Source organism: Pterocles gutturalis, unplaced genomic scaffold (assembly GCF_000699245.1).
Source record: "Pterocles gutturalis isolate BGI_N339 unplaced genomic scaffold, ASM69924v1 scaffold8688, whole genome shotgun sequence".
Taxonomy (NCBI): domain Eukaryota; kingdom Metazoa; phylum Chordata; class Aves; order Pterocliformes; family Pteroclidae; genus Pterocles; species Pterocles gutturalis.
Window position 1 is genome coordinate 2429 of NW_010120440.1, and position 23706 is coordinate 26134.

Sequence of the window (23706 nt, forward strand, 5' to 3'; positions counted from 1 at the left end):
TTCTCATGGGCTGCACCAAGGGACAAACCGTGCATCACCATGAATCTTCACCACGCTGCAGGGGAAATTCCAGGGGTGCCTCTTTCCTCTTGCTTCTTTTCTCTGACTGGCATGTCTGCATAGTTGTCTCTCTCAGAGCTACTTCTCCCCTCCGCCACAGGTCCTTCATCGGCTCCCGAGGAAACTGACTCTCGGGCGAGCCATGGCAGAGGCTTGGGCTACAGTAGGTCGGTTCGCAGAAGCTGGGCAGGCAGCTGGACAGCTGGGCTGGTTTGTCCAGGCCGGTGCACCCCTGCCCAGGGCCGCACCCATCCCCATGTTCCCTGCCGCCTCTTAAATATGGTATTCGTAGAGGCACCGACTGGCTCAGCCCTGGCCTGGGGTGGGTTCAGACTGAAGATGGGGAAACTTCCAGCAGTTTCTCACAGGGGCTAGATCGGTGGTACTCCTTCCCCCACCTTACCTGCCCCCCTCCCCAGGCTACTAAAACCTTTGGAGCCAGGGATGGGGGTGAACCCTTAGCAGTCACTTACAGGAGCCACCACTGCAGCCCCTCTCTTGCTGCCAGCAGAGCTGGAGTCCAGGGAAACCTTTAGCAGCTACTTACAGGAGCCATTACTGTGGCCCCTCCCTGCTTCCAAACAAACCCACCACACAAAACCACAACACAACTTTATTTCTAAAATTTTTCCATGTTGCAAAAGGACGGAAACTATTAAAAGCTCTGAATTTCTTGCTGTAGTGGTGAGTGAATGAGCTCAGTAGTCCAGCTTTCCATGTTGCCTGTGCCCATCCCTCATTGTTGGTCCATTGGGCAGGAAGGAAGTGCCTGGGTTCAGTTCTTGGCATTCTGTAAAGCTTCTATGAGAGCTTTGTTATGCTCTGTGACCAGCTTTCTTGCATTCCTCATTATTGGCTGGTAGTCACTCTCCTGACTTTTTGTTGCTATAACTGATTAAAAGAATTAAGGAAACAAACTTCCAGTATTAGCATAATTAGAGTTCATAAGGGAACCACAATATATTAAGTTTCCTTCAGTGAAAATTGTGAAGGATTGCAAATAATGGAAAAAACTCAAATTGTGTCTAAAAGTTTTATACCAATTTATTAGCTGCCATCTCATGCCAAGCATGGCAAAAACCCAAGAGATTACATCCCTGAGCCAGTTTTGTTCTTATATATATATGCAATAGGTCCCTCTGGAAGACTACCCATTGCTACATTGCAGACAAAACTATTTCAAGGCACTCAGCTATTCACAGCCATACAGTTTGGCACTTTAGAACTCTGGCTACAAAAGTCCCAGTCGAAGAAAAAAAGAATGTCATTTCCACTAGCTCAAGCAGACATAAAACTCTGTGTCAGGGTCTGCACTTGGATAGATAATACATTGTAGCAAGGTAGGAGGCATTTTAATATCCTCATCAACTTTTCCTCTTGGTTTGTTTGAAAGTTTTTTCTGTTAGAAAAAATAGTATCTAAGATTCTTACCTTAATGAAATATTCCTGGAGAGTCTTCTTCATAGAGGAGGTGGCTCCAATTACATTATGTTGTTCAAAACATTTTTCACATTATTTTTTCTAAGAATTAGAGCACTTATCAGATACAAGAAATGGGATATTTGGTATACGAAAAAGATAACGCTATGTGCAGTTCCTATATAATTTTTATTTTCCTTGATGGCTAGGCTGTTACAGAATTGCTTGAAATATATTCTTGTGCCATTTTCTGAGATACATAGCAATGTCCATTGTCCCATACACAGCACTGCACGATAAGGTTTTGCTGTTACTTTTACCACTTACACTTGTACTATAATCATATAAGTGATTCCATACATCTTTTTTTTCAGATTTTTTGTTTCCAAAATAATTTTAAAGAAGTGAATTTATTGCAGAGAATTCAAAGTCCTGATAATATAAAATAAAAGTGCAACTATGCCCTACTCGTATCTCTACAATAAAGTACAATATAAGAAGAGCCATCAATTCTAATTAAAAAAAACCTCAGTGCTTTTGCTAATTTAAAAAATGACCTTATGAAAGTCACTTACAGCAAATAAGATTTTGCTGATGTTTTGGAAGTTCTTATAAGATTAGTGGAATGTAACTCTTTAATTAGCAATACATAATGAGAGAGCTACAGTGCAGTTCCCCCATCCCAGCCCATTTTGCAGCTAAAGCATCTCCTTGTCACATCTTACCACATTTATCTATTTTTTTCCCCTCTAATAATAATATGCAATTCCTCTTTTATTTGATAAGAAATACATTAAATGCGCACAATTTCTTGCTCACTTTTTAATCATTGATATTTATGGTGTTTTAAAACTGCAAAATACCATGAAAAGTCACCGTGCTCTACAGATTTTCAAACAATGCTACTCTTGCTGGATTATTTCAGATGAGGTTGGACAGATGTGAAGATCTTTGTATGAAACTAACGGCAAAAATGACCCAACAGGAAAAACTCCAGACTGCAAGGTAAATCTTATTTATCCTTTAGGACACTGTGAAATTGTTTCAGACAACATATGCAAGTTTTGCTACATATAATATCTATCAGATAACCAGACACCTGCAAAGCACTGCATTCCCCTCCTCCCCTGTCTCCTGCTCCCCACTCTGTCCTGTCTAATTCTGCTGGAGGAAACAGACTTCTTCCTCAATTAATACAGTGTGTGAATTTTACTGTACTTCTTAAAGAAAAGGATACATTCCTTCATCATAAAGTTATTTTGCTCAAGGTGCTGCCATTTCCTCTCCAAATTTGTAAGCTGAAAACACAAAAAGAGCCAAAAATGTAAACAATAATTATTAGACATGTACTTTATACAAAGACTCTCAAAAAAATGTTATATCTATGCCTTCTATTCTATCACCTGATAAGATCAAAGTTGCTTCACAAAAAACCCACAGAAATGAGAAACAACGGCAAAATTATTTTTAAAGATGTCACTGATTAACCTGTATATAATCTAGTACATCATACATCTATTTATATAAAAGCACTTCATGCAACTGCAGTGGTAGATGGAAAAAATCAGATGAGAATTCTAGATGTGTTGTATAGGGAAATGAATGTAAGTCAGAAATAAAAAGGTGAGCACAGGAAGATACTAATTCTCATTATACTTCATGTCATTTAAATGATCTCTTCTTAAAATCAGTAAGATCTAAAATCACCAAAGATACAATATTTCCTGACACTGTCTCGGACTTCGAGCTATACAGAAGAAGCTTCCTTATTTCCATAGTTAAGTTTCCTGTCTGATGCCAGAAGTTGTGATAAGAACAGAGCTGCAGTGAGAAGATTGCAGGAGTGTGGGTTAAGTGCTGGCACTTCTTCAATACTTTCAGCATCAACAGGAAACTAGTGTGGACATTATATTGATGGCTGCTTCCTTACAATACAATTTTATAATATTTGTTTTTATGATGCTACTGTTCAGGGTTCTGCATTTCACGATATGCAGATGTTATTTTTAAATGCAAAAACTGAAAATCATTCTGAGACTTCTGAGACTAAACTTTCAGTGGAAACTTAGGTAATAAATTAGGAAAATATTGCAACATTTTACTTAAAAGCTTATTAAAGAAGATACGAAAATATTTGCTGTATTACTCGAATCTTACAGTGAAGATTTAGTTATCTAGTGTACTGGTTCACAGCAAACATGGTAGTAATTTATTTCCAAGGTATGAGATTTCTGACCAATTGTAATTTTTATTGCCCCCTTTGTAGATGTTGCTCCATGCAATACAGCTGGTAAAGGAGCCTAGGTTTAAAATACTGTCTGTTAGGTCCCAAAGGAAGTATTCAGTGCATTTTTATAGTAACTCCTTGAATGCCTCAACATATACAGTTGACTGCTTGCAAAACCACCCAAAACCCTAAAGATATGCAAATGCTATTTGTGCTTCAAAATACTTGATGCATGTCAACTACTCAGCCATTTTAAGATATGCCTTTATTCACCTTCATGACATTTACACTCCTGAAATAAAAAGCAAAGAAACAAATCCTTTTTGCACATGTTGAAATAGAACTGCTACAGCTTAATGAACTGAAGAAATGCTGGACAACTACTATTTTATATAAAGTTTTTAGCATCACTATGCAAGTATCAGCAGTGGCTGGGTATCAATTTCTGACTTACATAATCTCTAGGAATAAGAGTCTGATCTTGGCATAAAAAATACACGATGTCTGAAGTCTTTGGCATGCATCTTTGGGGATTTATTTCATCACCCTAGAGTCAGCCCACAATGATCACATGCTACAAGTGTATATCTCCTCATTTAGAGCTACGCCCTCTCCTCTGCTCCATAAAGTTCACTCCAGAAGAAAGTTAACTTAAACATGTACAAATATCACCTTCAGCAGTCCTGAAGGACAAAGTTCTCAACAACCTGAAACCATAAAAATCAGTGAAATGCAGAGAAAATAATAAATTTCCATTTTTCAGCTTATTTGGACGTTATCCATTTTCTTTCTGTGCATTCTAACCTATATGCCAGCAAAGTTCTGTTGCCATGACAGCAGTTCATAGGTGTTTATAATGGAAAAATCAAAGCTGCTCAAGAGTTTATAAGTATCTTCTTTCCTGATTCACTTTTGAAATGCAAATGTAAACATACTCATATACCAAAGTTTCTTGGGTTTAAAGAAGTCCAACAAACCCTAAAACTTCAGTGGTCTGCAAGGAGCAGAAGGACTGGAAAAAGGGAAATGGAATTAAAAGTACAGGTTGCAAGAAAAAACTTACCACCATGACTTTAAAAGCAAAAGGGATCTCATCTAATTAATTAGTAGTGACTTTTTTTTCCCCCTGTAGTTTCTTTTTAAGCTGGTCCTCAAATCTCCTCAAGCAAAGGAAGGGCAAAAGTTCTCAGCAAGATTTGTACAAACACTTAAACAAAGGATTCACACAATTTTTAAGCTCAGAAAGACTTCTGCCTAGTAACTTTGAAATCCAAAGCTTACAATAAATTTATTAGCACTATATTAACTTTTGTTTGAAAACAGAAAATATGGCTATGCATTTACAACACATAACTTTGAAAACTCCCTGAGAAGGAATAAACTGATTCCATCCACACAGTGCTTCACGTGTATGAGAAAACTGAAACTGCAACAGAAACAACTGAAGAGAGAACATGTAAGTTAAGCTATACCTGAGAATGTGTCTCATTCTCTTGCAGCTCTTTCTTTAGCATCTCATACTCTGTGTTCAAGTGTTCCATTATTTTCTTGAAAGCACGGCTACGTTTTGTTAATTTTTCTTTGTCATCCTGGAGTCTCTAGTTGGAAAAAAAAAAACAACACAAACTGAGTAATGGGTAAGGTCTCCAAATTATTTTAATTCAACTTTCAAGATGCTACTTTATTTCAGAACAAGATCATCTGCATAAAGAACTCATAAGGCTTTTCTCTAGCAATGCATGCTCTAACCTAAAGATAATATTCAACAGTTATGACCAAGCTGTAGGAAATTTAACATATGTGAAAGGGGAAGTGCTTTAGATCGAGTTTGTTTTAGAGCAAAAACATGCAGGACAGATTTTTCTTTTTTGTTTTGGTTCTTTGGTTAGATTGACAAATTCAAACTTATGGGTAGTCATAAGTTAGAGCAGAAAAGTTCAGATGAATCACTAAAATAAATGTGAAATTTTGTGGAAGGAAGTTATCAAAAGGTATCCAGCTGATAGCCTGCTACATGTACCCAGTTAATAAGTCATGTATATAAGCAGAGAAGCATTTGGATTCATTTGCACTGCTGTGCAAACCTAATTTTCAGCTATCAGTAAGGATTCCCAGTCATAGACCCAGAGTCCCATCCACTAGGTGCTCAAGACCACACAAATTCTGTATAATCCAAGGTTTCATTCCTTTCATTACCTTTTTCTTCTCTTCTCCTGATGCCTTCAGAGCTGGCAAATTATTATAGACCTCCAAATCCGTTTTTGTTTGTTCAATTTTGTCTTTAAGAGAAGCCAGTTCATCAACCATCTTGCCCTCCAAGAGTTCCATCTTCTGCAGGTCCATCTGCAGTTTTTGACTCTCTAGATCACCAGATACACAATCTCTAATTAACAGTACTTTTAATTTCATAATACACGTATAAAGGTTTATGCTATACTTTAGTAAAACAAACAACTCCTGCATATCTTTCTGATTTTGATATTAATGGGAATGTTAATGTGAATAAAAGAAAAAAATTTGATCTTCACAATCAGCCCATAAGTTAGACTCCCATATTACAATCACTGTGTTATACTCCATAAGTGAAGAGTAATGAAAATGTGATTTTCTATATCACAGTGTGGTATTTCTATTCTTAAAGTCGTATATAGCATCAGTCAATTTCAAGTCTTAAAGCAGCGCTGGTACCTTATTAAAAACTGACTGCAAGAATGCAGGTGATAAAAAAATAATTTTTGTTAGTTTTTTAGCATCATGTTGCTTTTTTTATGTTGCTTGTACATGACAAGACTTAGTTTTATGAGAGTAAATAGCCAAATTTGCTTTAAACATTCACCCTGTACAGTAAAACATTTCCGTATCTCTATAGAACAAGAACTGTCACAGCTTACAAAATAAGCATATGCTATGACATACAGCATTTACTTCCGACAACCCATTAAAAAGAAACAACAGAGATACAGGTAATTAAAGAAGTTAGAAGAACAGATATATTCTTGTATGAAGAGAGATGTAAAGACTGAAACTGTTCCAACATGAGATGCTGAAGAGAGGACACACTAAAGATACACGAAATAAAAAATATACTTTGATCCAGTTTTGGGGATAAGTTATCCACCCTGTGTGTGGAAGGACTAGATGTGGGTAGACTTGTTTTGGATGGTTTTTGACCTGCAGCCTTGTCATTGTATTTTCTTCATGTTCCTGAATATTTAACACATGGCTATATAATCTTATGTTTGAGCTGTGGCTAACTCAGAAGAATGACACAAACAATGCAGGGTTTTTTTCTACACTCTAAAATATCAGGCAAAGTGGGCTACTGGGAGAGATGACACAGCACAAACTTCTCTCGGCATAAACTGTGTATTTTGCTCACACACTCAGATTTGTGCTGATCACCCGGAAAAAGGATAGGAAAATTTCCCCCCAAACTTAAACAAGGCAGTAGAGATCCTTATGGCAAAAGCGAGTGGATGTGCATATGTGACAAAGGGAGAGTTCACCTTTACAAAAATTGTGCATATGGTAACCTTGGTGGAATTAATTGCAAAAATCTCACCTGCTCAAAATGTGTATTCATCTCTCTTCTTGTGTATTTATGCCATATACTCATCTTTTAGAGTGAGATATTGTCTTTAATCAACATTTATGGCTTATTACAAAGTCCTTTGGTGATTTCTTTAGGAACCTCACAATACAAAATAAACAAGCCGAGATTTTTGTGTACAATATGTAATTATCCTAAGGAACACACTTCCATAAGGTAAACTGAAAGGGTCCTGCATGGGCAAAGAACATTTATATAAATATGAAATATTTCCTTACCAGTAAAAAGAAGGTTTTAAATTAAAAGGTTTGGAACTTCATTGCATGGCTGTGATTCAATGTTTATGCTGTCTTCCACCCTAAAGGGCTTAAGAAAACACTTTACTTGTCTAGAATATTTCATAACTGCCCATAGTTTCACTTTGAAGTTCCTGCTATTGGTCAATATCAGATCCTAAAACACAACTGAACAGACCACAGCTCTACTTGTTCTTACACAGCACTGTGGTTTAAAGACAGATAAATTCTGAAGGACCTCAGTAAATCAGAGCTTTAACATTAAAAACAGTAAAAAAAATAGAATTATAAAATAAAAATAATTCAAATCAGAGTGAAATAGCAGAAAAAAACTTTAGATTTTCGCAAGGATTTATTTAGACCTAATCCCAGCGTTTTTTCTTTTTATATAGTTGTTCTAATATTTATATTTTGTTATTTTAAAATAACTCATAGATGACTAATTGGGATTTACTTTACATGTAAAGAGTAATAACAATCTAAATTCTAAAAAGCTGGAAAGAATTCTTAGACTGTTCTGTCCATATACTCATAAGAACTATGGTGATCCAGCAACAGGCTATTCCTATCCATTCACACTTTCTGGAGAAAAGGGAAGAAACTGGAAGGGGTGAATTTTATCCTTATCCAGCAACAGCCTCAATGAAAAAAAATCAAAAGCAAAAAACCTCAAAACTCCTCTAGGGGAAGAGACAGGAAGAGGATGCAGCCCAGTTCCTTCTGATATGCCATGAAGTTGCAGCGTCTAGCAGGCAGTGTGTACACAGTAGCAAACTCTCAGACCAAACTACAGTGACCCAGGGAAATGTTTTTGGGAAACTATGCCATCAGCACTTTTGTTTACTCTCCAATGGTTTCCTTTATTCTTTTTATTTTTCTTTTTTTTTTCCCTTTTTTTTTTTCCTTTTTTTTTTTTATTTTTTTAAGGGTTCTGCTGGTGGACTTTTTATATCTTTGTTACAGCAAGAAAATATCACAACAAAAGAATACTGAAGATGACTGCTATAATTCAAGGGTTAGGAAGAAATTCAGCTGTGCAAACTGCACATTCACAGCATTTTTGAAAGAATCTTAGGTTGTTTACTGCAGTATCTGTGAATCCTTGCTTTCAGAAATTTACTTATGAATCATTTAAATGATCTGCTGAAAATTATGTACTGTAATTTCATTCTTTCCCCCACAAAGAAAGAAATATGTCTTTCAATAATGTCTCTATAGCGCTATGTGCTTCCAGAACATCCTTAAATGTAAAGCAATAAGAATCGATGCTTACACAAATGAAAAAAAGTCATATTTGAACTTGTAATGTATGGTCAGTTTTACACTAGAACAATAAAATGAGTATTCGCAGACAAGTGAACACTAAATGTTCAAACACGCAACAGAACAATAAATTTCTGAAACATTCTGTGCATAACAACTTCTTATTTGCACATAACTACTTTGAAGTTACACCACAGTGTGATGGGTTTGCCCTTGGCTGGGGGCCAAACCACACACCCACTCACGCAGCTTAACCCAGGACACACAGGCTTCTATTTTGAAAATTATTACCAAGTACAGCACGTAATAGCCTTCTAACAAAATGATTTATGGTTCTTAATTCCTGCCTCTTCCTTTCAACCAAACAAACAAGGAAAAGCTTGCTGAACCAGTAATGATATTGGTTAAGAGAACAATTCCACTATAAACAATGCAAATAAAGAACTAAATAGATACTTGTTATGGAAATGAAAGAAAAATACTGTCTGATTTCTGAAATTACAGGCAAGATCCTGCAGTTTCTTATACTTAAGTATCTGAGTATTTCCGAAATGAAGTAAAAATGAATATTCACTTTGCAGAATCAAAGCCTGAGAATTTGAGAGCTACTTTTTTTTTTTGTTGTTGTTGTTGCCAGTTATTCTCCCATGGTACATACACCTTTAGAAAAGCCCAAACCATAAGTAAGTGATACTAAGAACTACATTTACAAATAATACATAGTTAGATAACTGTGGAAGCCTCTACTTCAATTTATTAAGCACTATTTTGAGGTGAATATTAGTAGATTCAAACTTCTAGCTCAAAGAAGTTTGTATGCCTGTATTAACCCGTTTAATGTATATCTGTGCAAGGAAGCTGATAATCTGCTGATAATAATAAGTTAAATACTCCTGATGAGGAATATAAATAACAAGAGTTTCAATTTGTCAACTGGACACTGTATTTATATTTGAATATTTGGAGATCACTGATCTTGTACTTGTTATTAATGTAACAACTCCAATAATTCTAATTTTTTTACAGAATGAATTTGAAAATTCCTTGATGATCTCACCTGTAAGCAGATTCTTAGCAGTGCTCTGTGATTTCTGCATTTCATTTGATTTGAAAGTGAGGTCTTCCTGCATAATCTTCAGCTCTTGATTGGTAACAGATGAAATTTGTTTCATATGATTCAAATTCTGTGTGTTACCAATAACAATAATGAGAACATGCTGTATCTTTGAAACAACAAATGGTAACTGGACAAGTAAAAAACTCTCCTGTCCTAGTACACTGTCTATTATTTGGCTTTTCTACCACAAAGACTGAAAATATTGGAAACTGTCTGACGTGATTTAAATGTTTAAGACTCTAATTCTGCCAGCTTTTGATAAAAGATGTACTTACTGCAGTAAGTATAAATTGTATTGCTATATCAGTATCTTCTAAAGTAAATGGCATTGCCTAAAATATACCTTATGGTATACCATACTGAAAGTGTTAGAAGACAATTAAAGTGATGATATAATCAAAGCATTACTAAGCTGAAAGATTTCTATACGAAAAAATTCCATGGAAACAAAAAAAGTTAAAAGAAAAAATGTTTTGAAAGTGCAAAAAAAAAAAAAAAAAAAAAAGGACTGCAAATGGGAACAATTTCTGAAGTGTTTACATTAAATATTACACAGCAGGGTATTCCAGACATAATTTTAGTAGACCAGAGAGACATTGGAATATTGTCAGTTACTTAATAGTAGTGACAGAATACCCATGAACTGAGATTTGCAGACTTCAGGTAAACAAAATACTGGATTAGTTTTATTTGCAGTATTCTGATATTTTTATCATTAATAGAATCATGTTCATTATAGCAATGATGATGAGTTACAGCAGTTATGCAAACATTCCTTTTATTCTGGTCACAAGTATTATCTAATATTCAAAACTCCTTCCCCAGAAATAAAGAGAAATTAAACAAATATCTTTCTTTTGTTTTTTTTTTAACTACAGCTGTACATGGTTTAATGTTTAATCCTCTTAAGGATTAATTACACTGATAGTGACTGGATCATATATTAAAAACACCATTCCTCTTTATCCATTCATTCTCCTGTTCCATGCTTCTAAATTCCTAGCTTGCCACAGGAGAGAAATGCCCTTACCCTGCTTGAGTGCTCCAGGAGAGCAACAATGTTGGCTTCTATTTGGGCCTTTCGTTCCAATTCCTGATTCTTCACCTCTTCAAAAGTCTCAAGAAAATCTAGAAAACAACAAACATGATAAAGAAGGCTGCTATTTGCATGGGTACAGCACACGCCCTTGCTATTTCCAGTCAAAATTTTGTATGAAATTGGTAAGCTGTACAATTTCAGACAGGTTACTTTGAGATTAATAGTTCATTTAAGAGACAGGTGGTAGAGTCCTTGAAACTTGTCAACTTACGGGCTGGAATGAAAAAGAGGACAATTTTTCCAGAGACACATCTTTGACTGACTAATGACATGAGGTCACCACCTTCTTGGATACTGTTCAGGTCAGGGCTGCCACCCAATGAGAAAGGAGTTTCATCACCATCGTTTCTGACACCTTTCTGAATGTTTGTCCTAGCACCTGTTGGTCTTGGTTTTTCTGTAAGCTATCAAAATGGGCTATTAAATAAAGCAAACATGTGACTTCACTATCTCAAATGGCCTGGACTAAACTCCAAACACCGCTAAGGACCTGAGACCAATGTTCACTTGGTATCATCTCTTTCTTTCTGAATGATGTCCTTTTGCTACATCTCTAACTAATGTTCATTCTAGTAAGTGTCCAACTGAATCTGACAACACAGTTGAATGGTGGTATGTACTCTGTATTTGTGCCCTAGGCATACTACATTGTATTCTTGTGGACAGCCATATGGAAAAAAGGTGCTGGACACACCACATGAAAGTCAGAGGTCCGCTAAGGTGCCACCCAAGGCTATAAATTATGATAATCCCTTTCCTGCTGGGTCTTCTCCTGAAACATGGCTTATATACACAGGAGCACCCAGGAAACTAAAATTTTTGCAAACTTTATAGCTAGATGAAAAAGGGAAGAAGTGCTTGTTTGAGCAAGAAGGATTAGATAATAGTAAATTCAAGATGGATTATTTGGGAAGAGAGAAAGAAGACAGGTGGAACAACTCAATGGAAATACTGAAAAGTCCTGAAGGGATGAGGATCAACTAGAGAATTGTGGATCTCAGAGCATCCAGGATTTTTTAAAGATACCTAATTTTTAAAATTCTTTACTAATAAAACGTTTATGGATAAGAAAACTATTGTAATATCTGACATCATCTGCAATGCTGTCCATGAAAGTGTTAACAGAGATGCTTCACAGATTACAGCTTCTAAAGCTTTTGGAGGGAAAAATGTGCATTATTGGAGACAGGGGACAATACTGAGATACTACAAAGATTCTTTCTGAAGCAGGGACTTCAGGATGAAAGACACTTGGAATCCTGAGAGGTCAATGAATGGCATTAGACAACATATTTCTAATGTGCACAGCTGGTTGCTAAAAATAATGACTATTTCTGATGCAGATTCAGTTGGCTCAAAAAGCTGAAATAAAGTTTCAGTCCACCTGAAACTGACCAGTAACTGTAGAGAACAGTACTTGGCAAGAATGTAAGAAAGCTTATCTTTTGCTAACACTGCAACACTGCTGTGAACTAGTAACCAGAAACATAGTTTAAACCAAAGCTTAAACAGCCTGCAATTGAAAAAAAGCTAGTCAAGTCCGAACTGCTGAATAAGACCACTGCCAGGCCTGTTTTTTTCCAGCACCCAGGCCACAAATCATGAAGCTATCCTTAGAAAGGGATGTTTTATTTTCTCTCTGTGATGTTCTTTTCCTTCAGAATTAACTTGTCTTCTTTTATCTTAAAGATAGCACAATTATACTTTAATAAGATGAGTAACAACGACAGCTCCAAAACCAGTTGCTTCCTCCAAGGGCACTTACTGGGTATTTCATACAATCTGTTGTTGTGAAATACAGACAGGAACTTTCTACACTAAAAAAATATCTGACCACAACAGAACTAAGGGAGAAGCAGTAAGGGAAGTATTTAAATTCTTGGTTAATGTTTTGTGTTTTAAACATTTAAGCTGTTCTTTCCTTTCATTGTTTAAAATGTTAAAGTGGGTCATTTTTACAAAGAGAATCACTCAGGTAACCTAACACAAAACTTTCAATCACATTTAACTCTTAAGTCTCTAGCAGTAAGCAAAGGCTTCATTAACATCTGTCTCTTGTTGGGGTCTGTGCCAATTCTTTTTGACATAACAGATGATGACATGGACTTTGGTACATCTTAGCAAGAGGTCTTAAATAAGTTGATTGCAATATCTTGATAAACCTATTTATTTGCTTCCAAGGAAGCTGTAGGCAATGACGATATTGAATCTTTCAAAGCAGATATGCAGGGAAAGCAGAAGAGTGAAATAAAAGCACCTTCATGAAAGAAAAGCATTGTCACAGATTCATACATATGAAATGAGAACAAAACTTTACATACACAGATATATAATTTTATAAAACTGAGCCTCACAGAGTTTAATTAGGACTTAAGAATCGTAACTATATGATTTGACTGGTGTTCTTCTCCTTTGGCATTCTGGACCTTTTTAGTTTTGTTGGGGTTTTTTTTTTTTTTTTTTTTTCCCCAAACCTTCTTAGAATTTAATTAGAAACATTAAGTGAGGTCTGTATTTACATTTCATCTCACTGTCTTTCTGCAAGCACCTCTCCTTTTCATCACACTTGTCTGACTGACTTTCTTTCATTTGAGTGCTATGTGTTTCACAGACTCATAAAAAAGTGAATGGAAGAGACTGCAAGTGGTCATCTAACTAATTCACTTGCTCCAAGACAAAAACAACTGTATGTCAATAATTCAGATGTTTGTCTATACTCTTCTTACACACAGCTCATGATAGATATTCTACAATCTTGCTGAACAATCTGTTCCAATGCTTGGTGAGTTTTAATGTTAGGAAGTTTTTTCTAATATCCAACCGAAAATCTTTCTGCAGCTATTGAGCCTATAAGCAGGAGGGGAGTGAGTATTTACAGGGGTTGATAGTGATAGTCTTAGTTTTAAACTAAGAGAAGATTTAGGTTAGATATTAGGAGGAAATTTTTCACTGAGAGGGTGGTGAGGCACTGGAACAGGTTGCCCAGAGAGGTTGTGGATGCCCCATCCCTGGAGGCATTCAAGGCCAGGCTGGATGGGGCCCTGGGCAGCCTGCTCTAGTGATTGGCAACCCTGCCCACAGCAGGGGGGTTGAAACTAGATGATCTTTAAGGTCCTTTTCAACCCAGGCCATTCTATGATTCTATTGGTGTATTACTCCATTTCTATCCTCCATATATATGCACAGATAGATTATTCACTTATTATTTGAAACAGCCTTTTCACACATTTGACAACTACAATAAATTCTCTAAAATAAAAGACTCATTATTTAATATTTCCTTGCAGGTCACGCTTCCCACATCCCCCACCAGCCTCTCTTCAGGATTGCCAACCTCTTTCTTTATGTGCAGAACTAGAGACAATACTCCAACTGAAGCCTTCCTCAATGCACAGGGAACAAGGTTACTTTGTGTGTCTGACAAGTTACACTCCTGTGTATACCTACTGCCATGGTATTTTCTCTTCCATGTTAGTGTGATACTGCTAAGCCATGTTCACTTTGTCTTTCACTGTAACTCTGAGGCACACCACTGACCTATGCCTAATGAACTGCTCCCTATTCTGCATTTTTGCTGTTGATTACTCTGCCCAAGTGTACAAACTTGCACTTATTAATTTTCTAACATTTTGTCCTTCCTTTGTAGTCTGCCATAAGTATTTTAAATTCTAACCCTGTCCTCCAACACAATTTCAGGTTGTGCAATGTAGCATTTTCTGTGGAACTATGTATTTACTCTCTCCTATCATCCAACTGATTAATAAAAAGGTTGACTAACCAGAACATCCAACACACTGCAAAACTCTGCTCAATACATCCTTCCATCTTGTCAGTGAATCCTTCATAAATAACAATTTTTTAATCAAATGCACAGTACAGGTTAATAATGGGCAATATTTCCCTAGCTTGCTTCTACGAACACCAGGAAACAGCAGTAGAAGATGTACTGAAGTCAAAGTACACATCATCTGCTGCTCCTCCCTTAGTCTGCAATATTCTTCTGTCAAAAAAAGAAATTAGTTGTTTGTTCCTGACCAATCAATACTAGTGTTATTCAAATTCCTGTTTCTGTAATGTTTACAAATTGTTTGCTTGCTTATTTTTTCCGCGATCTTTCTGGAAATTTATACTAAGCTGAATGGTCTATACTTCTCTGGCTCCTCTTCTTCAAGACAGCTACCATATTTGCTCTTTTCCCATCTTTAAGACTCCTGCATGTTCCCCCTAATTTCTCAGTTAAAATCCAAAAGCTCTGGAACTGCATCAATATCCTCTGATAAGGGCAGAAGCAGAACGAAAACCCAAAAAGTCAGAAAGACCGTGAGCTTTTGTCCTTCTGCTTCTCAGAAAATCAGGTAATTTGAAAATGCAGAAACTCTCTTAAGTACGTTCTTATCCATCTTTCCTTATTGTCTGTTGAGACCTTTCTTTCAGTATCATGCTATCCATAAGTTACAGTAAACATCTTCAAAGAACACTGTTACAAAAAGGTGTTATATACTTTGGCCTTCATGGCATACTTATTCATAATTTTCCCCTTTTGCTGAGTAACAGAACAACTTTTTTTGTAAGCTGCCTACTACAGTATTCGAGCAATAGGGTATATTTTAAAAACAGTTCTGTTTTAATCTTCTGTTAGTTTCTAGTGAGGTCTCTACAACATTAGAACCTTTTAATACGGAAGAAAGCTCTAGTAGCATTCATCTTGAATAAACAGATATGAGAAGCCTTAATTTTAAAGAACTAAGTGATGTCTACGCTTGTCTTTTTTCAAGTTCTGCTTTTAATCAGACCTGAACAGCTGGTTTTATATAACTTTAATTTAAATTAATTTAAAAATTAATTTCAACCTTGCTTTCATAAAATAAAACAGTGTTCCTAAGACCCTTAATTTATGATGAAAAGCCTTGAAAGATGCTCCAAATATTTGTGACTGTCCTGTAAGTCTTAAGATAGCAATTGTCTTGTCCTGAGGTAGATCACAGAAACTTTATGTAAAGATTAGGACATAGATTCTTTTCAGCTCTAAATTAACTGAGTGTTAACAATACAAGAAAACCTGTGTTTTAGTGGAATTAGGTCTAATTAAGGTATATGAGACAACTTACTGTCCATGCTTTCTTCCTTCTTCTTCAGCTCCTTGTATTTCCAATTTTCCTCTCCTGCAAGAGACACAACATTGATTTCGCTTTATATTGTCTCTGTCCTCAATTCCTTCAGGCAGGCAAAATGTCAGTTTTAAAAATGAGAATTCTACATTCCTAGAAACTACAGGACTCATCCCATGCCATTTAATGTAGTCACTTCAACTGACTAGGTCATATACACTTTTATATTAAAAAAAAAAAAAAGATAATTAGCTTAATAAATCAGAATCAATGCAATTTTTAGAACCTTTTAGAGGGTAGGATTTCTAATAAATAAGATTGGGATAAATACTTGGTTTGAACAAAGTAAGTTCACAGGATTTTTCTGGTGAATTTCAATAACAGAGAACAAATGCTTTTGTCTGCCTGGGCATCATGATCAGTTAAAATTTTCTGCAGGTCTGTTTAACATATGGGCCATTTCAATGGCACTTTCATGTATTTAGAATGGACTTCCATAAGGATATGCAGCTTGTAAGCAGAAGTGTCACAATCTTGGGGAAATAAACAGGAAAACTGTACAAGCAATGGTATAGGAAAATAAAATGCAAAGAAAGCTTTCTACAATTAAGTTTAAAAGAACATTTCCATACACATTCTTTGTAGTGGTATTGGGAGCAATGGAGAGCAACATACAATACATAATTTGCTCCATCTTTAAATCCAACTATGACTATAAATAGTTCTTAAATAAAATGTACTAGTAAAGGCGGAGACCTGATATATTTGTCACAAGTTTCAAGAAGATGAGACAATTCAGCTCCAAAGAATAATTTTAAGTTTCAAACTTCTAAATTTTTAATTATTTGAGTCTTGGTCATTGATTAATATTCAGCATAATCTTGCAGCTTTAAAGAATACAAAGAAAAAGAATGAAGCAGATACAGATATAACTGAGCAAGCAAATTTCTCCAGGTCTTTCTACTTGTCCAGCCCCATGCTTTCCTTTTCATCTAGTATATACAAACAATAAGAACACTCACAGGCCCCAAGGGACTGTGATTCTGCTTGAGCTTCCTTGCAGCTGTGGCTTTGTTCCTTGCTCGACACTCTCCTTCATTTTGCAAGGCAAGTCTCTGATGCTTAATAACTCAATCTGTTCTCCTTTTAAAAAGTCTAGTTACAGTGAACCAAGAAACAGAGGGCAATATGATTTGCCAAGTGTTTAAAGAAAAAAAATATTTTAAATAAAGACCAGAACCTTTAAAATGTCTTTACAGATAATTTTTCTTTAAAATATGGCATTATTACATCAGTATCTTAGCCTCTCATGCCATTTATCACAGAATCATATCATAGAATCATTAAGGTGGAAAAAGACCTCAAGGATCATCAAGTCCAACCGTCAACCCAACACCACCTAACTCACTAAACCATGTCCCTAAGCACCACATCTACACGTTTCTTGAACACCTCCAGGGATGGTGACTCCACCACTTCCCTGGGCAGCCTGTTCCAATGCCTGATCACTCTTTCAGTGAAGACATTTTTTCTAATATCCTGCCTAACCCTCCCCTGGTGCAACCTGAGGCCGTTTCCTCTTGTCCTATCACTTCTTACTTTAGAGAAGAGGCCAGTACCCACCTCACTACACCCTCCTTTCAGGTAGTTGTAGAAAGTGATAAGGTCTCCTCTCAGCCTCCTCTTCTCTAGACTAAACAACCCCAGTTCCCTCAGCTGCTCCTCATAAGACCTGTGCTCCAGACCCTTCACCAGCTTCGTTGCCCTTCTCTGGACCTGCTCCACACCTGAAAGTCCTTCTTGTGGTGAGGGGCCCAAAACTGAACACAGGATTCAAGGTGCAGCCTCACCAGTGCCGAGTACAGGGGCACAATCACTGCCCTAGTCCTGCTGGCCACACTATTTCTGATACAGGCCAGGATGCCGTTATGAAGTGTTAAGTCTATTCCATGATGAGTTAATGTTGATTTTGACTAATCAGTTAAAGGTAACTGCTAATAGATGGAATATATAATAAGTAAATTTTTTACTCATTTAGATTTTCTTAAGTGAAAACTAGAAATAATTATTTCTATTTATGGTCTGTTTATTTTGTTCTTACTGCTCAAAAATGTTCCTAGCACTGAAACAGTAATCCTTAAACATTAAAAAAATTCTTAGCTGTAACTTTTTTTTTCCCCCGGCTATTTTACCTTAAATTTAACTGAAATATTTTAGGAGCTAAAGTTTTGGGAATGCTTTCGCATAAGCAGTTTAAATACTGAGCCACAAGTAAGCTAACTTGGGAAGGAGGAAGGATAAGAATCTCAAGGACACACCAAGATGCTGATTTAGGGCAGAAGTACGAAAGGCCCTCTGGGATGCTCTCTCCATTTGCTAGAGAATAGGATGTCAGGAGTATATATTCCTGTGTCTTTAAGCTACTCCTTATGAATATCTTCTTTATTCCCTCTATGTTATACCAGCAGGTGTTATTCCCTCTATATTATACCAGAAGGTAATTTTATTCTGAACATCCTGACTGTTCCTGATACGTTGACAGACAGCATGTGCTTTTTCCTATTTTCCTACATATGCTTTTCAATGCTCTTCTTCAACACAGGTCTTTTTCTAAAACAGTAAAAGACATACAATCCAGCAGTGAATGATTGTGTGTGTAAACCTAACAATAAAATGCAAAAAGAAACTAACTTCTTACCTTCTGCATTTCTCCAAAGATACCAAAAAAAAAAAAAAAAAAAAAAGTTGGAAGCCAAGAAAAAGGGAATAATTAGAGCAGAATAGTAAAGTTGACAATGATATTATCTGGAAGCAAGAAAGCTAATAAAGCAGTCTCAATAAATTATTTGCATAAAAATAATGAAATATCTGGAGAGATATGAAATATTCTGTAATGCAAAAGATGAGAAACAGAGGTATCAAACATTTGTTTAGGGTCAATTTTGAAATATTTGTTCACCTTGAAGAAATTTACAGATAAATTTTACACTGATCACCCAAGAAAAGGTATAAAGGATGTAAAAACATTAATTCATCAGTCCTATAGAATTTAAATAACTTGTCACAAAGTTTTCCAGAATGTATGTACATATATATTTAGCTCCTATCTAAACAAGATTCCTTATAATTAGAAGAAGGTTTTCCATGGGATGAATTCCCATTTTAAGGAGAATCTTCCACAGCTGTTGAGGGCCTATGCTCAAACTAAGTTACTTCTTGCAGAACCATAATTTCCAGTGCTAGGACATATCCCAACCTAACCTAACCTAATGTACTAAAGCAGGTGTTTGCTGGAGTTAAGTTTCTAAGCTAATGCCATTTCTAGGCAGCTCATGAACTCTTCTTGCAAAGATCAACCCAAGAAGTTTCAAAGACAGATAAAATAGTACAGAATTTTGACTGCTTTACACATTATTATTAAACTTTCTCAATTCCACATTTACTGACAGTGTATCAAATCACGTAAAAGGTAAAATAAAAAAAGAACTTTTCTAAAGCTGAGCTGCTTCTGCAATGCTGCAGGAGAAACTTCTATACCTCAAGTAATCCTAAAAATAACATTGGGACAGAAAACCAGACAGCTGTACTATTATTTTGCAGGGTACTTTTACTAGTCAATATGAACGTGATGAATGTGCCACTAAAGGTGAGCACTCTACATTTCTCACATCAGAAGAGAGAAGCCTGCACCCCTAGACACAAAACCTTCTTCTGATGGTGAATAATGGACATTTGCATAAGCCTAAAAGTTTCAAGCAACTAATGGCTATAACAATATGTGTTATAACACAAAGAGATGCAGCTGTGCATAGTCTGCTACAACTCTAGTCATATTACCTTGATGATTCTCCAGATCCATATCAAGTCGTTGAATGACCTTTTTAAAATGGTTTGTTTTTTCTTTTACTTCTGTCAGCCTGACAAATGAATAATGAAGTCCAAGGTTTAAAAGGTGTTGTGAAATACATATTTTTTAGCCAAAAATGCACAGAAAAATCAAGAATAAAAATAGCAAACCTAATTTTATCAAAACTAAAAGAATATCAGGATGATTGCTGTTATTATAAAAGGTATATGTAAAGCACTTGTCACTTTAATACCTTTATCTATTAAATACAAGTACTGATGCTCTTTTTTATTAAAAAGAGTTTTTGTTGAGTCATCAGTAGTTTTGACTTAGTTGCCTAAGTCCCTCTGCTGTAAGGGTCCCTCTGCTGGTTGCTATACAGCTTTGCATAGGTACAGCACAATTGCTAAAATGCAACAAGGATCTGCATTCCTTAAAAATTACTCACCTGTTCACTAAACTCCATTAAGAAATTGCCAAGTAAAACACTGTATTACATAATCAGTCAAAGTGAGAAAGAAAATGACCTTAAAAACGTTTCTATGTAAATTCTCAAATATAATTCTCTGTTATTGTTTCTTTCAAAAAATTCTGTTAAGCAACTTATTATCCAATCAAAGGTGTCAATGCATTAAAAATTAACCAATGATTACAGTTGGGAATACTGCTTAAAATAATTTAGAATTGTTTCTAGGATATTTCAGGAATTATCTCAATTTTTCTGTACAGAGAGAGAAATCAAATGTCTCAAAATCACAGAAATATTGTACTGTTTTATACTCTCCCTAATACACTACTATTTATTACAACATTTACTAGAGTTTCTGGAAAATCTTCATAAAGGTCCAGTACCCAAGAATCAAGAAACAATGCCCTGTTACTCTTTAGCGTTAAACTTTCTGTAAGCAACTTTGTAACTCTTAGGTTTTAAGAACACATAAAAAACTCTTAAAAATGTGACTGCAGGGTAATGCAGGCTCAACTTCACAGATGTCCCAGCCTTAATGAAGTTTATATTGGTGCTATCACCAATTTATATTCTCAAGGGATGTTAATAAGGATAGGAAATATCTTACTATGCAGATCTAAATGTCCTATCACTATAGAAGTTTTTCAGCTGAAACAGAAGGATATCTTCTGTGCTCTTTGGAAGGTTAATACTAGCAGAGGTTCAAAAATATGGTGGTGTTCTAAAAGTCCTTAGAAACACGCGATGGAATTCACCTGTCTTTAGGGTCTAAATGTAACTTGCAGCAACAGTATAATGGGATTACTCACTGTCTTTCCATGCTCGCTATTTCTTGACTATCATTCTTAACCTATAAAAAAGTATAACAACTTTAGTATAGGAAATAAAATCTACAAATTAAAAAAGGAAAATGAAAAAAGATTTCTTAATTCAGTAGACAGGGAATAGAAACTCAGCATAAGAAATCAGAAACTTGCTGTCACATTGTCCAACAACGGTTCTTCACTGAAGTGATATGAGTGTTATGTCTTCCAAATGTTCTCCTGCTTTCTCAATACACATTTAAAAATCAGACACACTTACCAGTGTTGTTCAGTCTAGCAACCCACTGGATTAGTACATCTGCTCAGTTCCCCACAAGGATACTGTCTGGACTTATGTTACAGAACTGTTCAATACGAACAGTTTTCCCATACCAACATGACTGATGAATTGTCATGAGTCAACCAGCTGAAAAGCTGACTGTGCCAATTTTGTTTTGGCTGAACCCGAAACATCCCATCCAGTCAATTCATTAACTCTTCTTAATTTCAGATGATTTGTGCTGCTTAAAGAGCAAGATTCAAACACAAGTATTTTCAAATATTATCAACCCTTAAGATACCAATTTACAGAATCTTTTACATGATAACATTTTATGTTCTTGCCTGCTTTAGTAACCTCTTTCGTTCCTCCTCTGGAGACTCCATGTTCTTATCCTCAGCAATCATGTGATCTCGACGTTCCTCAAGCTCATGGAGCTTTTCATACAGCTGCACAGCCTTCTCTCTCACCTGGGAATGTGCTATTTCCTGTTGGGAAAGGCAAACACCTACCAGCTGTTTTCAGATGTCAAGAAAGCATTGCAGAAATTGTGCTTTAGTTAAGCAAGATTTATATACACATTGAAAGTGAAGCTTATTACCTACAAACTGTACAAAGACAGCATAAACAATAAACTTTACAATCCATATTCTCAGTACTGCATTTTCTGGAATGTAATATCCCAGTCAGCTACTTCCTGCTTTATGAGTTCATCCTCAGGGCAATTTTCTGAGTAGATTTACTATTTCTTCATGTCTAGGGGAATCACAAACCATTTACAGTATTCAAAAGACCTGGAAAAATGTCTAGTAGTATTTGAAAATTTTACTTTCTGAATATATTCATGACTATTTTTCAGCTCATAGATCCTTTTATCCATGAAAGGCCCAATATGTGAAAATCCTGTTCCATCTAGCAGTATGACAGTGTATTAGAAGCACATGTTTATGTATGTATGTGGGACAAAAAATATCTTAGTAGGTACCACTTTGTGCTTCAAATGACAGTTGCTTTTGAAATGGATTGTGGAACAAGAAAATAACTCTCACACATCCTGAAAGGTGAAAACTTATTGAAAAATTAGGTCTCACAAATCTTTAAGAAGGATGCGAATGATAGTTTCACGTTTCTCTTCAGAGCGTACTTCCAAATCAATAAAATGTCACACAAAACATTGAAACCACATGAGTAACTAAAGCTAGGAAACCTCACTATTCCTATCAAAATTTTGTACTAGTGTCCTGGGTTAAGCTGAGACAGAGTTAACTTTCTTCATAATAGCCAGCAAGAGGCTGTGTTTTGGATTTGTGCTCAGAAGAAAGCTGATAAAAAGTGGTGTTTATGCGGCTGCCAAGGTCTTTCAGCCTCTCTGTCTGTCTGCAAACAGGAGAAGCTGTGAGGGAGCACAGCCCCAGATACTAGCCCAGGATTTGATCTTAGGTTCGGGATTGAGATCCAAAGTGGCCAATAATCTATTCCATAACATACACGTCATGCCCAGTATATAGGTGAGGACCCTCCGGAAGATCGGCCCCTTTTTGGTTCTGGATCTCTTTTGCTCCTGGTCATCTTGGTCCAGGTGGTTGCTCTCCCAAGGCCTTCCCACCCCCACCCCGGTAAGCTCTCGTTCTGGGATGCTCGGACTGTTATCTCCGTTCCCTGAGTGTGGTTTCGAGACTCTCCCTGCTCCAGGATCGTTAGCCGGGAACAGGCTGAGCCTTGGTCATTGGCGGGGGGGGGGGGGGCAGTATCACTGTGTATCACTCATTTGTATACTTGTGTATAGGATTATTTTCCATATTATTGTAGTTTAGTTATTAAATTGTTCTTATCTCAACCCACGAGTCCTTTTTTCCCTTTAGCCCTTTGGGTGAGTGGATGTGTGGTTTGGCTTCCAGCCAAGGGCAAACCCATCACAACTTGGTATCTAGCAAAAACAATTTATACCCCGAACTGATTAGAAATTATTGGTAGAAAACAGAGAGGAAGCTTTGCCTTCCCATTCTACAGCATGATCCTACTGAAAATTTACAGAGAAAGATTACAGGTATTTTTCTACCGTATTATGATTTACAGTAGAATTCAGTGAAGATTGGTACAGACACCACTTGTTATTACACATACAGCTCTTAGAGCCTCCTCCTTGACATTCAGTGCATCCAATTCCT

The 23706-nt window shown here is 36.2% G+C and overlaps 1 protein-coding gene across 1 annotated transcript in view; it reads right to left on the bottom strand.

Annotated features, from left to right (window-relative positions):
* Positions 1–835: 835 nt before the first annotated feature.
* The window catches only part of IFT74 (intraflagellar transport 74), a 42853-nt gene continuing 19982 nt past the window's right edge, over positions 836–23706 (bottom strand). The window contains exons 9-19 of the mRNA XM_010076908.1: positions 23663–23704; positions 21883–22026; positions 21265–21305; positions 19977–20056; positions 16140–16193; positions 10963–11060; positions 9873–9999; positions 5903–6066; positions 5179–5304; positions 2717–2777; positions 836–951 (exon numbers count right to left, since the gene is read on the bottom strand). Coding sequence (XP_010075210.1) covers positions 836–951; positions 2717–2777; positions 5179–5304; positions 5903–6066; positions 9873–9999; positions 10963–11060; positions 16140–16193; positions 19977–20056; positions 21265–21305; positions 21883–22026; positions 23663–23704 — 1053 coding nt within the window. The remainder of the gene's footprint in view (positions 952–2716; positions 2778–5178; positions 5305–5902; positions 6067–9872; positions 10000–10962; positions 11061–16139; positions 16194–19976; positions 20057–21264; positions 21306–21882; positions 22027–23662; positions 23705–23706) is intronic.